Genomic DNA, 17018 nt, shown 5'->3' with positions numbered 1-17018 from the left:
CTTTGATGGTATATATTCAATGTCTAGAACTGGGAAACATTTTTCTCCTTGTTGATATAACTCTGTCACATGTTGATCACAATAGTTCTCCCATCCAGTTGATAGGACTTGTCTGAATGTCTTTCTACCAAATTCATTTCTAGCTTGGAAACGGTCTCTCTCAGATCTGTTGCTGAGTGTCTCTCTCTCTCTCTCTCTCTCTCTCTCTCTCTCTCTCTCTCTCTCTCTCTCTCTCTCTCTCTNCCCCCATATATATATCTGGGTTCCCTCCGTGAGTCACAAGCACCACAGCACAGCATCCTTCATAGGTTGGTGTTAAGTTATCTTTGAAGATTTACCTATGGTTACAGAGTAGCATTTTCTTATTAGAAAAGTCATTCATTTTTTAATTGTCTCCTAATAGTAAATTACATTGAATATCTTTAGGGGGAAGAATAGTAGCAGTTAATGCCATTAAAACTGATTAGTTTCATTAAATGCTAGATATTGAATGTTATCCTATCTCAGTAATATTTTCTTCTTAGTGTATTTAAATTAACTCTAGCCATTCATAAATATCTTGTCATGTCTTTTGTAAACGTAAAATTAAATTGTGAAGGATAAAGAAGAAAATAAAAGTTGGGTTACAACAGACAAGTTAAAATGGTCTTTTTCTAGGTTTTTAAGGAAAAGCTCTTCTTCACTTAGTATTGAAATGTACCCAAACATGTGGAGTAGATGTGGTCGTTCTCACCATAATTGCATTACTGCAGGTTTCAGATTCTCTCAATTATAAATTAGATTGTTTCCCTATGTCCAGGTAATTTATCTGGTACGCTAATGAGTAGAAAAAGGCTCATTTCTTTAAGTCTAAAAATGTTTGCTTGCTTTTGTTTCAGGAAAACCTCACAGCACGGGTAGCTCTGAACGGATTCAGCTCTCAGGAATGTATAATGTCCGTAAAGGCAAAATGCAGCTGCCAGTGAACCGATGGACCAGACGCCAAGTCATCCTATGTGGCACCTGCCTAATAGTATCATCTGTGAAAGACAGCTTGACTGGAAAGATGCATGTTCTGCCACTGATTGGTGGGAAAGTAAGTTTAAAACAAACAAAATACCAACAGGGTTCCCAGCATCATGAAGGAGCTTACTTAGAGCCATTTCTGTAGTAATGGGTAGATGGTTTTCGACTCATCTAAGGTCTTACTCAGTCCTGTTGTATCCCACCAGTAGGCATTATTGGTTGGTGGAGTTGCAGAAAATAGCGATGCCATTGGCTCATGTGAGGCCCTGGTAATCCTTGCTTCATTTACCTACAGGACTGAAAATAGAGCAACTAGAATATCAGTGTTATATTTCAGGCTGTAGATGATACCTTATTACTTTTGAGTAGACATTTTTTGATATCTTGGGCATTTGTTTTGTAGTATAATATAATGAACCTTAAGTCCATGACCAGTCAAGCATGCTAATGGAAGGTTAGACTCTCTAGCATGGATCTTTGATCCCACTTTGCCATACCTCTCTGTTGATTTGGGTTCATGACCAGTGGGGTTAGCATCTTTAGTTTACTGCCATAGCTAGTCATGGATTTTGAACTTGCAATGATACTCATTTTGGAGAAAACCTGTGGTACAAGTGATAGATATAGCTGGCATTTAATTGGGCATGTTAATTATTTTATTCCTATCATTTATAAAATAGAAAGAACCAGATTGCTTGGGAAAATGTTGCATTCTTTTTTTTCCCCCCAGATTTATTTATAAACTCCAAGCGTTGGTAAGTGTATCGTTACCATAATTCTATGTCAGTATTTTCTGGTTTTTAAGTGACATGATAATCTGTTAATAAACAAGAAGGCAAATTTAGATGAAGAAAAGGCTTTTTGGAAATTGGAAGCCTATTAAAGTAATATTTTCTTTACAATTTCCCCCCCTGAATGGCTTAGGAGAGAAGGCAGGATGAGGAAAAATAAGAGAACAACTTTTGTTCAAGTGACCTTTTTTTTATTGACAAATATTTGATCTGCTGGTTCCAGGGATTAGAAGTGAAGCAGGTGACATCGGATATGTGCAGTAATAGGTTGTCATTGCTTCTTAACTTTTGTCTGAGCATTGAAGAATTAGTTACATTTTATTACTGAAGAGTTTGTCCTTTGGATGGATTACTGAAAAATTAGTCAATGTTATTACCCCCATAGGTCATCATTAAAAATGCATATTTAATGTTTGATGCCTTGTTAGGTCAGCACTCTGTTTTTTCTCTATGGTGTTAGGGATTTGCATAGGCAAATTTAATATAACTGTTTATTAACTATCCTCTGTGGAGAAGCCACTTAGCTTGGCATTCCAGAAATGCCAAGATGGGTAAGTCACCATCCCTGTCTTTGAATAGCTTATAATTTACTATCCAGAGATGAAAGATGGACACAACCATATCTGCCCTAACACAGGCGCAAAAGCAGTGGGGAGGAGTACTAGAAGGAGATACTATGTTTTATGGGGGGAATTGGGGAATTTTGTGGTGAAGGAGGTAGCAATTTGGTAGAACTGGAAGGGTGAAAAATCTATTGACATGTGAAGGAGATGGTGGGAATGATTATGGTGCTCAGAGACGCAGAGGCAGGAAAGCAGGGATGTTCAGATAAGGTCAGAAGACCCAGTAATAATTAGCATTTTTTATTCAGAGCTGGAGACTTGTCCTGATTACCAGGCCTGTTACTGGATGGACTTCTACCATTGAGTGAATTGAAAGTTAATAGCTTTCTTCTCTCACAGGCAAAGTTAATAGCTTTCTTCTCTCACAGGCAAACCTTGTAAAACCCGTTTTGCAGTATGCCTTTAAAACTAATTGAGTATGTTGAGAAATTGTCTTTTAAAACCCGTTGACCAAGTTAGGAAAAAATAATTCACTCTTTGCACTCTTGAGTTTTCATTAATGTTTATCTGTTTCTTTTTTCATTCTGTTCTATTGTTAAAGGAAAAACTGAGAGTAAATGGAAGGGTTTTTAAATTTTGTTTTAGATTTTTATAAAGAAGAGCTGGAAATGAGGTGTTAGATTGTTCATAACCTAGTTAGAATTGCTATGATGATCAAATTTGACACATCACTTGAGCATGGTCATTAGTTTACATTTTCAAATGTAGAATTTGAAATATGAAGTTAAAGCTGTCTTAAAATTTAATTGTTGAAAAAGTATTTGTGTAATAGATAAGTATTTTCATTGTGCATTTTTCTATTTAGTTTGTACTTTAGAATTTAACATAGATTTTTAGATAACTTTAATTAACATTTTATTTAATATTTGTTAAATTATGGTGCATAATAAATTGAATAACTGTTAACCTATTACTACTTAATTTAGGAATGACAGTAGTATCAATACCAGTGTCTCTACTTGTGTTCTCTTTATATCTGTCCCATGTCTCCCCCACCTGCTATCTACTGTCTTAGAATATGTATCTGTCATTTTCTGAACTTTCCTTAACTACGTTTTATCGTGTAACTATGTTGTGCTTGGTTCGATCTGAATAAAAATGGTATTGTACTGTGTGTGGTCTTCAGTGAGTGAATTTTTTCACACAATATTGTGTTTCCTAATAAGATTCTATGTCACTTGCTATATGTGATTTTCGTTTCTTTTTTTTTTTTTTAAAGTTTATTGGAGTAACAGTTGTCGGTAAAGTTACACAGGCTTCAGGTGTACAGTTCTGTAATACACATTTTTTGTATAATGTTCCGCTCTGTGAATGTTATAAATTCCCATATTTGGGATATTTGGGTTGCTTCTAGTTTTTTGTTATCATAAATAACGCCGCTGAAATAGTCTTCTGTTGATATGCCTTCTAGTATGCAAGTATATTTTCTAGGGCAGTAGCTCTCAATTAGAGTTACTGTGCCCAAAGGGAACATTTGGTAACATGTGGGAGTGTTTTAATTGTCAAATGATTCAACAGACAGCATACCAGTTAATGTAAGTTAAGTTGTGCCGTGGTGACAGCCCCGCCCCCGTCTCAGTGACTTATAACCGTTGTTTCTCGTTTAGCCTACATGTCCATTGTGGATGGATGGAGATTCCTTTTTCACATGATTGCACAGGGACCTAGCCTGGTGGGGGCTCTGCTCTCATAACATTTGGAACATGTGGCCTTCTTTTGTTGCTTAGGCAGGAGAAGAAGTAAGCTGGAATATTATTAACTAACTCCTGTATGTTTGGATGCAGAAGTGACACCAGTTCTGTCCATGGCTCATTTGCCAAAGCTAGTCATATGACCCCACCTTAATTGGAAGGGGTCTAGGAAGTGGAGAAGTAGATAATGTATGGATAGCACCAATATCTTCGCTGAAAGGGGACAGACACTATTGGCATTTCTAGGGTAGGGGCTCAGAGAGTAAAAAGTTTTAGACAGTCCTTCAGAATGTACATTGAAGAACTGTTCAATCCAAAATTCCTATAGCGACCGCCTTGAGAAATATGGCTCTTGGACACATACTTAGAAGTGCACTTAACTGAGCTGTAGGGCATATGGACTTTTACCAAAGGATATCAGTTTCTTTTCCAAGATTGTTTTGTACTATTTTACACTCACATCAGTGTACAAGTGTTCTGGTTTCTCTACGTCGTCACCAAACTTGATTGAGTTATAACTGACATGCAGTAAACTGCACATTTTGATAATACTTTGATAACTGCATACTCCCTTGGATGCAACTTGATAGCTGTATACACACCCATTAAACCATCACTATGATTAAGATAGTGATCATATCACCGCCCAAAATTACCTTGTGCTCCTTTGCACCCCTTCCCGTTGACCCTTTTTGCTCTCACTTCTCCCCAGCCTAAAGAAAACACTGGCCTGATTTCTGTCAATATTGATTAGTTTAAATGGTATTTTTTTAAATTGTATTTTCTCTGTAGCGTATTGAAATAGTTGATTTTTGAATATTGATTTTATATCCAGCCACCTTGCCAAATTTTCTGAACTTACTCTAATGTAATGTTTATAGATGCTGTGGAGTTAACTGTGTCGCTAATTATGTCATATTCAAACAACGACAATATTATTTCTTCCTTAGTACATTTCTTTGTCTTATTGTAATGGCCTGGACTGTATGTAGTAAGGTATTGAATAGAAACAGCAAATTTTTGTCTTATCGATTTTAAAGTGATCGATATCAACATTGAAGCTTGCTGTACATGTTTGATAAATAACCTTTGTCAGTTTAAGGGAGTTATTTGTGTTCTTAGTTTGTTAAGTTTTTATTATGAATGACGAATGGGTAGTGAATGTTATCGAGTGCTTTGTCTGCAGTAGTGGGGATGATCATAGGTTTTTCTTCTTTAATCTGTTAATGTGATGAATGATTTTATAGTTCCAATAATGTTAAACTATCTTTCCTGAGGTAAATCCAACTTGTTCTTGATACTTTTTGTTCTATATTACTGAATTTTGATGCAACGTTTTGTTCAAGATAAGTGTCCATGATTGAGATTGGCCTGTCATGGGCTGGCCGAGTGGCTCAGTTGGTTCGCTCAAGAGTTTGAGCTCTGAGCAACAGCGGTTCGAGTCCAGCCCGATTGGCCTGTCATTTTTTTGTCCTCTTACTTCTCTGATCTGTTTTTTTATTTTACTGGCCTTATGGAATAGGTTGGAGTATTTCTCTTCATTTTTTGTTTGGTGGATGAGTTTGCACAAATTTGGAATGATTTGTTTCTTGTAACTTTGGTAAAACTCACCTATAAAACCTTGTGGGCTTGATAGTGTCTTGAGAGTTTTTTAAGAAAATATTCAGGCCTTCTGTTTTTTTCTTGATTTAGTGTTGGTAAAATATATTTTTCTAAAAGTTTGCCACAAAACTATTTATTTATAATGTTCTCTTTTTAATCTTTGCTTATTCTGTAGCCATGGCTCCCTTTTCATTGTTAATATTATTTATATCTGTCTTTAGTTGATATTGATCAATATCAGTTGATATTCAACTTGTTAGCCTTTGCAAAGAACCAGTGTTTTGCTTTGTTAATTAATGTCAGTGCTCTCTCTTGCATATTTGGTTTTCATTTCATTGATTTCTGCTTATTATTATTCCCTTCATTCTATTTTAAGTTTATGCAGTTTTTGGTTTTGGTATTTTTTCCCCTTAAGTTCTTGAGATAAATGTTGATCAAATTTTCTGCCTTCTTTTCTAATATGAGTATTTAAAATGATAAATTTCCCTCAATGTACTGCTTTGGTTACATTCCATAAATTTCTACACGTAGTATTTTTTTAATGGTTTAGTTCTAAGAATATCTGAATTTCGAGTATGATTTCTTTTTTTATTTGTGAATTGTTTAAAGTGTGTTATTAATTTTCTAAGTATACTTGGATTTTAAATTGAGGTTTTTTTAAAAAAATTATTGGCTTCTAACTTAATTGCATTTTGGTTCAAGAACATAGTCTGTGTGATATTGATCTTTTTCAAAGTTTTTTACACTTTCTTTGTGACTTGGTTTGTAGTCATTTTTGTAAATGAAACAGGAGTTTGTGTAATATCACGTTACTTTATTTACTGATGGAGAAATTACTGCGAGTAGAAATTTGATTTGACCATAGCACTGCATTATTAGGACTTGAAAGTTCTCATGGTAGAGTTTCATTTTAGGTTAATCTCAATTTTACATTAAATTTTAAAAAGCTTTTTTAATATGCTTGAAGAGCTCTTTATAAGAAAAGGTTGCAATTCAGAGTAATACAAAAGTCCCTTAACTTAAAAAATCCACCTGAAGTAAAACTTCTTAAGTAAAATCTTCAGCCTCCCAACAGGAGGAAGTGGGAACCCCAGCACTGCTGTGAGGATATTACAAATGTAAGAAAGGGACTCTGTCCAGTTTTTTGAACAGGAAGAAGAGATTTTCACTATTGTGGGGAAATCTAATGAAGATAAAACTCCCCTTTTTTGGTTCCTTGTAACTCAAATTGGTTAGACTCAGAAACTTAAACGTATTAAATAATAAGAGAAACCTATGTCGCGAGAGGTGCAAATCAGTGCAGGCTCATTGATCTTCGGGATAGTTAACGAGCTGTGTCAGGGATTCTGCTTTCTGACTTTTTTCTGTCTCTCTTCGTTTGTTTTTATAGGTAGAAGAAGTGAAAAAGCACCAGCACTGTTTAGCATTTAGCTCCTCTGGACCCCAGAGTCAGACTTACTACATTTGCTTTGATACATTCACAGAGTATTTAAGGTGGCTTCGACAAGTCTCTAAGGTAAGCACCCAAGAATTCTGTTCCACTTCTAGTTGGCTAGAGTTGCTTTCTGCTTGAACAGTTACGAAATATAGTTATACACTAAAAAAAAAAAACCAAATTTTTTTTTTCAGATTCTGCAAGTAGTTAGCAATTTTTAGTTTTATAAGAGCTCATTTTGGCTGAAAAGTAACTTTTTAAAAATTGTGTTTTGTTTCTAGATTTTGTTTATACTCAAAAAAAATTCATTGGGTAAACCTATGTTACTATCTTAATGTAATAGATAAGGAACATGAACTTGAGATTATGTAAGAGACTGGGTGGGACAATGCAAAACTGCAAAATTCCCAGAGAATTGTCACAAAGTTCCTCTCTTCCACTGACTATTTTTTCTTACAAGAGCCTGATCTTATGTCATCTGCCTTTCACTTTTTCACCTTCTGCCTTTTGGATGGTTTAATTTCTCTTTTCATCTTAATTTTGACGATTTTAGTCCCCTGATTAAGATCACCATGACTCATGAAACTGTGTGTGTGTGTGTGTGTGTGTGTGTGTGTGTGTGTGTGTGTGTGTAAAATGGAAAGCAGAATAGCATGATAAAAAAGATAAATAAATGCTAGTATTTCAGGTACCGTGTGTGAGGATATTTTTATATCATGTTTATAGAATTATGTGTAAAATGGGTGGATTACAGCTCCTGGTGCCTTGGTTTTGGGTGTGTTGATGAAATGATGAAACCTCTCTGGGGTGCAAAAGCATTACCATGGAATTTGCTTTCATATTTTTGAATTTATAATCCAATTTCTTATCCAAGTTCAGTATGATTCAGACTGCTGTATGAGGTAATTATTTATCAAGAGAATGAATAGGGAATAACTTTCTAAAATAGTTAATAGAAAACTAGAGAATAATATCTAAAATGTCTTTTTGAAATACTGGTTGCATTTGAATTATCAGGTAAAAGACTGTGTTCCCTGATGATGCAATACACTTAGGAACAGTAGTTTTGCCTCCGTTTAGAGCAAAAGTAGTGGGCAGAGTTTAGGTTTATAGGATTTAGAAGAGTCTCCCAACCTAGTGGGCCAATGGCGGTTCCGAATGTGCAGGGTAACATCCCTGCTGGAGAAAATGGGAAAGGAGGACATGTCTCCTTCAGACTTGCATGTAGACTTAATGTGATAGTAGAGGCAATGCGTACATCTGTCTCATTGTTTTAAAACTGCTCTTGTGGTTGCAAATGTAAAGAGATAAGTATTAAATAATATTGTGCTTTCATATTTAAGTGGTTGTATGGGTTCAAAGCAATAAGTCAACGGCCTACACTCTGCATTTATTCAGAATAAAATGCTGAACTATGGTCAAAGTGCAGTAAATTTCTGTCTATATGGAGATGTTGATTTTTTTTTTTAAGTTTTAATTTTGAAATAATTTTCTATTTACAGAAAAATTGCAAAGATAGTATAGGTACATTTGTCAAAACTAAGAAACCAACATTCGAATACTACTCTGAACTAAACTCCAGGCTTTATTTGGCTTTAACTGGTTTTTCCATTAATGGCTTTTTTTCTATTCTAGGATCTAACCCAGGGTATCACATTGCATTTGGTTGTCATATCTCCTTTGTCACTCCTGGTCTGTGACAGTTTTTCAGTCTATGTTTTTCATGACTGTGGCCATTTTGAGGAATACTGGTCAGGTACTTTTTAGGATGTGCTATATATAGATGTTTTGATCTTTCAGACCAAACGCAGTAGATTAGTCAGCTGCTGTACATTCTTTTTTGAACAAGTCAAGCTATAAAGTCTTAAACAAACATAGATAAGAATTAAATAAAAAAATATATAAATTAGCAAGTTTACCAATGATGGGTTGTTTTGATTCAAACAGTAATAACAAAAAGATTGATAGGTATTGAGTTTAATAGTCTTGTATGTTAAACATCCAAACAAATGATAAAGTCACTGCTCTAAACCGATCAAGCATTTATTAAGCACCTTCTGTATGTCAGGTATGTATTTTATGCACCAGGATACAACAAAGAACAAGTCCAATTCCCCTCTGGTAGGGCTTACACTGGGGAGACAGACAATAAATAAGTAAACATACAAGAAAGAAAATATCAAATAATCATAGTGCTATACTCCAAGTGAAATGACAGAGAATGATGGGGGAGGAATAACTCTTTGTGAGGAGGGGACACTTAAACCGAAACGTCACTGAAAGAAGTATCCGAGTAAGATAGTGTGAAGCCCTTAGACTGGAAGGAGGGATGTGCAATCAGGGAAGACAGGGTCTTGTTATAGAACAGGATAAAGAGGCCGAATGTTTTTATTGGTATAATGGCAAGTCATTAAAGAGTTTTCTTCCAGAAAGTTACCTGATCTGACGTTGGCTGTTGTGTGGAGACTGGATCGTGGAGCACAAGAATAGAAGCAGGGAGGACTGCCGAGCAAGAGGCTCTTGTGTATCCAAGGCAGGAGGTGAGGGTAGAAATGGAGAGAAGTGCAGAGATGCGTTTGGGGACGTGCTTTGGAGATCGTGACAGGATTAATAATACAGTAAATTACTTACAGAGCATAAGGAAAAGGGAGAAACAAAGAATCGTTTCTAGGATCTTACTTTGAATTACTAGGTGAATTATATCCTAGGTTAGAAATGATAGCACTAATTAGACTTTTACATATTTGCACCTTTAAAACTGTCAAAGTATAGTTCGTAATTAACTTCAGAGCTTTCTCTTCCTAGAGGCAGCAGAGAGGTGAAGCGCAAGAGGTAGATTATGATATATCTATCAAATAGGGTGTGGCAAAGGTTAGTTTCTAACTTGTTGCTGTGATTGTAAATGTCAAATGTTAGCTTCGTTAGTACTTTCTTATTGCTGGTTGGCCCATGTGCCATCTCCATGGCCTAATAGGATAGTGTATCTGTAAGGAGGCTCTCTGATTATCCAAACCATGAACAGATTTAGGCATCAGACCTCTCAATAGGAAAAGGTGGGAGGGAGGACTGTGACACAGGAGAACACGATGGTGACAGGATGGGGGAGAGGAATGTTGGTGCATTTCCCATTCCACTGATTATTGTATTACCATTAGAAAGTGTTTGACACGTATGTGTTGGAATGTAACGTCACTATATGTAGAAGATAATTCACACACACAGACATACATAAGAAGACTGCAGTTTACATGTCACACTTACAAGTGTGGGTGAATGCTTCCTGGAGCGGGGAGGGGCTTTGAGTTAATGACCTTAAGTTACTAGTCATAACAAGTAGCTAACTAGTAGTGAACTGATATTAACTAGAGTGAATTCAAATTAGGACCTTAACCTCCTTTCCCTTCAGTATATTTGGAGAAGCTGAATGGCGTGGGGGTGAAGAGTTTGAGATTCAAAGTAAGGCGGACATACGTCCTGCCGTTCCCTGTTGAATGAGTGGATCCAAGTTTCTGCATTTTAAGCTTTTTCATTTGATAAAGGGAATGATAATAGTACTTACCTCTTAGAGCTTGCATGAAATATGCATGTAATGGACTTACACTGGCACACCGTGTGTGTGTGTGTGTGGTGTGCATGAGTGCGGGTGACTTGCTAATAAACACATACATAAATAAATAAAATACTTTTGTGACCATCATTACTGATTGGCCAGACAATCTTTTTTGTAGTGTTATCTGTTTATTTTAAGCAGATAAAAGACACACATATGGTTTGTTTATGAGAACATGGGACCACCTTCTGCTGCTCTTAACCACAGCAGCCTTTTGGGGTAAAGTAATTAAGGATGCCAGACAATGGGGAGAAAGAAGATTTCTTCCTGAAAAGTCAGGGGTCGGGAACCAAGAGCAAAACATTTTAGTAAAGACAGGTTTTCAATAGTGTCTTTCCTTTTCCAATCTTAAAAACCAGATACACAAAATTTTTGGTTGTTATGGTTAGTGAATTAAAGGGGACATGATTAAAGAGGTTAGATTTTATAGAAGAAATGGTAAGAGAATTCCCTATTTGGATGTGAATCTTCTGTAAACTTTGGATATTGTGAGTAATCCTATCATAGTGTCTTTCTTTAATCCAGTATCCTAGGAAAGTAGGTTGGAGCTGCTGGGAAGAGGCTGAGAACCTCGCTTCATTGGGAATATGCCCTTATGGGGAATTCGGAGTGGCCAAGGCTGACTATAACTGTTACAAGCCACCTCCACGCCAGCTTCTGCTTTCCATTGTCATCTGTTCTTGCTCATATGAGGTATTAGGAAGTTATATAGTTCAGTCACACTCAGGGTTGCTGTGGAAATAGTTTCTTTTTCTTCTTATTGAGAAATGAAACATTCACAGAAAGGATTCTGTTTCCATCCTGATGTTTAAATGAGGATTCCTTTTTTTTGTTTGCTGAAAACTGGTTTTATTTTTAAGTGAGGATTCATTTTGATAAAGATCTGAAAGAAAACAAACCAACAACAAAAAGGAATTTCTGAGTTTCTGGTTTTTAATGACCCCCCCCCCACACACACACACCTCCATTCCCTCCTCCCCCCACCACCTTTAAGGATAGGAGGGCAAAAAGAACCAAATTCCAATGGTTTTTAAATTAAAATGAATTAGATAATTAATTTGAAATGAAAATTGACTTTTCAGTATATGCTCCTGGATCTTAGCTATAAGAGAAGTGTTAATCTTTTTTCTATTTTGTTTCATTTGATTTTAGGAAAATTTATAAAATGTTATTAATTAGACATTTTCTATCAAGATGAGTTTTTATACACTTACTATTTTTTAAACTTAATCTTAGCATTTGGTACTGCTTGCCAAAATGTTATCCAAGGCAGTCTCTTTAGTGTTTTTATTTTGGGCGGGTGTTAGCGGGAGATAGATACTGTGGAGGAAATAGCTCCTGTGGGAGGTTACAATATTGATTGTAAAGTCATTCCTAAAATATTAATGCACAGCATGCTTTGAAAATTCGGTAAACAGCCTGGTGTATGCCGTGTAAAAAGGCTGTGTTTGCTCAACATGGGTCCGAGTAGCCAGCATGTTTCAGAGTGGCTGGAGGGACATGAGATACAAAGGCCGAGGGTAGCTGAGGGAAGAAAGGAATTGCAAAACCCACATACAGGTAACCCAGCTTCCACAATGACCAGCTCGCAGCCAGTTGTGGTTCATTTATTTATATGATATAAGGTATATGGCCCAGTGTTATAAGTTCATGCTTCATAAGGCCACTTAACTCGCCCACGTGTCTCTGTCCTTGTTGATCAGGGGCTGGTTATCTCTCCTGCTGTGTTTCTTTCAGTTTTAACTATTGTATTTTAATTCTAGGCCACCTTGTTTTTTTCTTTTTTGGAGAAAAAAAAAAGTCACTGCAATGAACTTTTGATTGTCATGGTATGTTGGGTTTACCCTTAAAATGCAGAAGGTAGGTAACTCGGGGCCACATTTCATGCTGAATTAAAGATCACGTGAAATGGTGAGTAAACATCACCCTTTAAGTAAGAAAAAGATACATGATGAGTCACTCTTGAACTTTTGTGTTCATGTGCTTTAAAAAGGTCTTTTGTTGTCCAGATTTTACTCAGAGAATAAATACTTCACTAACCGCTTGAGTCAAATCATTCTGGTGTAATAGGATTGAGGTTTTTTAGCAGGTAGGCTTGTGGCACTAGATGTAGTTGCAAGGAACCCTTTAAGATGACTTAGTCATGTTTTACACATATTTTGCTTCTGAACTTGAAGGGTAGTTTAGGGAGTATGCTGCTTTTTGTCCGCATGGTTTGTCACCTGTTGTTTAGAGATTGTGCTGTGTTTGGTACATTGGTATTTAAAAGATTATAATAGTAAAGAAGCTTTGCTGTCTGAATACTGTTCTGCTGAAGAGTCCAGGGCTTAACAGGGCTTTTTTGGAAACTCATTTCACATTTTATACCCATTCTTTAAAGAAAGAATCAAGGGCCATTTGACAAGGACAGTCTAGCAAGTGTGTGTTAGAATCTGAAGTAGAACTGAGGGTCTCAGGGACATGGATCTTAGCTTATACAATGTCACCCCCCACCCCAAGAAGATTGCTCTTGTACCAGTTCTGTAGTGAAGATACGAGAAAAGTTTGGAAATATTTGGGTACCAGAAGACTTCAAGGTCATGGGCAAGCTGAGTCTCAAAGGATGAATAGGAGTTTACCAGAAAGACGAGTGGGGAAAGGGCATTTCAAGGAGAGGTAATGTGTGCACAAAGGCATAACTGTGCACGATGTAAAAATGGAGTCATATCACAGATGTCTGAGCAGTGTGAAAAACAGAAAAAAGTAGAAGCTATTAAAGTAAAAAAGTGCTGGCCAGTCTAGATTGTTTCCTGCTAGTTCAATATTATAACTAACGTTCCAATATAGTAATGGATTTGTTACATAAATAAAATTTACAATCGTTCCTTATTACAAATATAAACAACAGTTTATGAAATTAAGGAATTTAGAAATTCTGTTTTGAATTTAAGTTAAAGATGAAATGCTTTAGATTGCCTTAAATTCTGTTTTTGTAATACCTAAACTGTGATCAAAATAGTAAAAATATTAAAAGGATCTCTTTGCAGTTATAATTGTGCGTCATCTTATTTCCACATTGCTAATCCCGTCTATACTTTTTTCCTGTGGTAACTATAGGTTCTGAAATCCTAGTTAATGTATTCCTAAAGAAAGGGTTTTCCCTTCAGTTGTAAGTCATTTCAGTTTAAAACTACTTAATTTTATTTCCCCTGTTTTTTAATCTAAGTTTATAGAAATGAAAAAGATACCTAGTTTTTGCTTACCTTGTCATAACAGAAGAAGCATGCTTTTGTGAAATAGTGCTGACTTACACATTTACCATATTAAATGCATCCCCTGTATTTCCATCTTCCTTCCCCCTGTCTCTCAGTCCCTCCCCGATCTCCAGCTCCGTTGGAATGAGAGTTGTTGCTCCCCTGCCCCCAGGGAAAGATGGAGAGGGAGAGGAGAGAATACTTCTTGTACCCTTTCTTTTGCTAGGCACTCTTCTAGGCGCCACTTCTTGCATCAGGACCTCAGCAAATGAGAAAAACGTGTTCTTCACATGGATTCTATTTGTATATTGTTATTATCTTTAATAAAATACCTTTTAGGTTTCAAGTGAGGAACTTACAGCTATTTTTAAAGTTACAATATGTTATTTTACGATTGGGAAGGACCCTCGTGAGGTAGTTGCCAGAAAGGTAATATTACTGTAATAATTTCCAGAATAATTGCCTTAACAATTATTTGGCATTTTCTTTGAAAGTGTTCTTTAATTTAACCTTCAATTCTAGTCATCATCAAGTGGCTCTTAGTTCAGAGACTTAGAGTTTAAGATTTGGAAAGGAGCTTGTGGACTCCTAGACTTCTTCCGCCCTCAAAAACATCTGGAGCGTGTCAGACACCAGTAGTGTCAGACAAGACAGTTCTTCCTTATAAGTGAGCTGAAGTCTTGATCCCTGTAGTTTGACTCAGGGTCCTTTCTAGTTTTGCTCTTTGGTATATTGCAGAATTCCCCTCCCTCTCCTATTTGATAACCTCTAAGTACTGAAGAGTTACCGTGATTTCTGGGACCTCCCACTCCTTAGCAGTCTGTTTCCAGGACAACATCTCTGGCCCTTGTCACTTGGTTCCCAGACCCCTTCGCTAGCATCCCTTCTGAGTACTGTCTGGTTTTTTTATGTATTTGCCAATACCACCTGCTAAAACACAGAGTATGTGACCATTGTTTTCCTTTCTTGAGACATTATTAAATTAGTTATTCATCCATGAGGTCAACACCAAAATAAAAAGACTTTTTGTTTTGTCCCCGTCCCCCCAACTTGTTGATAGGCATGTTAATAATAAAATTGTTGAGCCTACTGAATTGATCCAGTAGTGACAGCAGTAATGCAAATAGTAATAGCTAACATTTTAGTAACTTTTTCAATGTGCCAAGCACTGTTGTAGGAGCTTTGTAGTAGCCTTGTTAAGTAGGTGCTCATGAACTCTAGGAGCTGGGTTTTACGACATTATCATCCCATTTTGCAGGTGAGGAAACTAAGGCGTAACTGAGGTATAAAGTTTTATGCAGGAAGTTCTGCTGCCTTGCTCTTTTTTCTTTAATTTTACTTCTAATGTTTTACAGTGGCCAATATTCAAATAACAACTGAGATTTACTGAAAATGATGAAGGAAAGTCCTTCATGCACACAGTTGTCAACAGAATCCAGGTGCTCAGTAGTAGAATAAAAGGTGATTTTTTTCAAGCAGTCTGTTGAATGGGGTGTGCTGCTAAGGATAGCCACTGGACACTGACCACTGATCTTCTTCAATGATGACCAGAGGTATTTAAGAAACCCGAGATGCTTTCTGGGCAGAGTAAATTGGTTTCAGTGTTGAGGGGACTCCTGTGTCTAATTCTTCAAAAACTGGGCAAGTATTGGTATATGAGGAACTTAGCGTACATGATTAAACAGATTTCTGTATCTGGTCATGTTATATTTTGAAGTTAAATCATTGTAATCTTCTGAGTTGTTTAGCCCACCATAAAAAAAATATATCTTAAGAGTTTAGTTTCCATGATATATTTATTTTTCTTGGAAAACCCTTATATTTGTAACCCAGAGTATTGAATTTTCCACAACTACTCTGAAGAGTTAAATTCTTCTACCTACTGGTCTGATTTATACTTTTATAGAGTAAAGAATAGTGAAATAATTGAAGAAATATCAAGGAACTCTCTATGTGAAACATGCCAGATCTTGTATACGGACTTGAAAGTATTTGGTTATATTATTTCTTTAAGTAGAAAGTTAGAATATAAGTTTTTTGTGGTCAGCTATCTTTTCCCTTCTCCTTTGTCAAGGAGATGTCACTTTGGGGAGAATGCCAAAGTGATGGACCTCAGAGACATTCTCAGGTAGTCACATTCTAAAGAGGTTGTTTACACGAATTTTGCCAATAAGGAAATGAGGAAGGAACTCGGAGTTCAGATTTGATCTCCACCCAAGCTGAGCTCTGTTTTTCTGTTGTTACTGAGAAACACAATGGGGTTTATGTGTGTGGCGGGGAGATAACTGTTAGAGTGACACAGTTAATGGAAGGCTGTTGGTGCCGTCTCCTCTGAGCTTTTTATACTTGCTTCTGACTTGGAGAGAGGGAGGTGCCAGGCCTGCATTTCTAGTTTGGGCTGCAGAGTGAGCTCACTAGACAAATACTGCAACTCTGCCTGCATTCTGTGGGGCTGTGCAGGTCTCTGCACCAGCGCCTGGGAGCACCACCCGGATAGTCAAGTGAGGCGATTCTAGGTGCTGGTGATGTCACGAGAGCTCAGGTTGTGTTCTCGGCTCCGTGTGCTCTGTCGCTCCATTGCACATAGGCTCTTAAATTACAGTGGTCAGGTGTCTGTGTCCTCAAGAGACCAAACTCTTGAAGACAAGAAGTGCACCTTTCCAGTACCAAGTACAGTGCCTGGTTCATTAAAGCAAATGATAAATATGTTGAAAGATTCACTCATCCCCGTGCCTCTCACTCTCCTGGCAGAGAGAGCCAAGAGGCCTAGGAGGAGCTCTTGCTGTAAATGTCCCAGCATCGTTTTGTCTGTGTTGTTATAGCCTGGTGCTGGAACTGTGAGCCCGGAGTTTTGTTTGTTTGTCTCATTCTTCAGCCTGTAGCTCTCTCCATACTCTTTTTTTTTTGGGGGGGGGGGGAGGTCTGTTAACTACGTTTTAACTGGTACCTGATAGTCTTAATAAGCCTAATCTTAAAATCATAGCCTCCCCCCCCCATAGAATCCCATCTCTCATTTTTGCCTGCTAAT

General features: G+C 36.9%; 1 protein-coding gene across 1 annotated transcript in view; it reads left to right on the top strand.

Annotated features, from left to right (window-relative positions):
* The window catches only part of PHLPP1 (PH domain and leucine rich repeat protein phosphatase 1), a 178903-nt gene that overhangs the window by 79797 nt on the left and 82088 nt on the right, over window positions 1–17018 (top strand). Inside the window, exons 3-4 of the mRNA XM_019657689.1 lie at window positions 879–1075; window positions 7103–7228. Of these exons, the coding sequence (XP_019513234.1) occupies window positions 879–1075; window positions 7103–7228 (323 nt within the window). The remainder of the gene's footprint in view (window positions 1–878; window positions 1076–7102; window positions 7229–17018) is intronic.

Source organism: Hipposideros armiger, unplaced genomic scaffold, assembly GCF_001890085.2.
Source record: "Hipposideros armiger isolate ML-2016 unplaced genomic scaffold, ASM189008v1 scaffold_278, whole genome shotgun sequence".
Taxonomy (NCBI): Eukaryota; Metazoa; Chordata; class Mammalia; order Chiroptera; family Hipposideridae; genus Hipposideros; species Hipposideros armiger.
The sequence above is the reverse complement of the archived record's forward strand: the minus strand, read 5'-3'. Positions and strand labels throughout refer to the sequence as shown.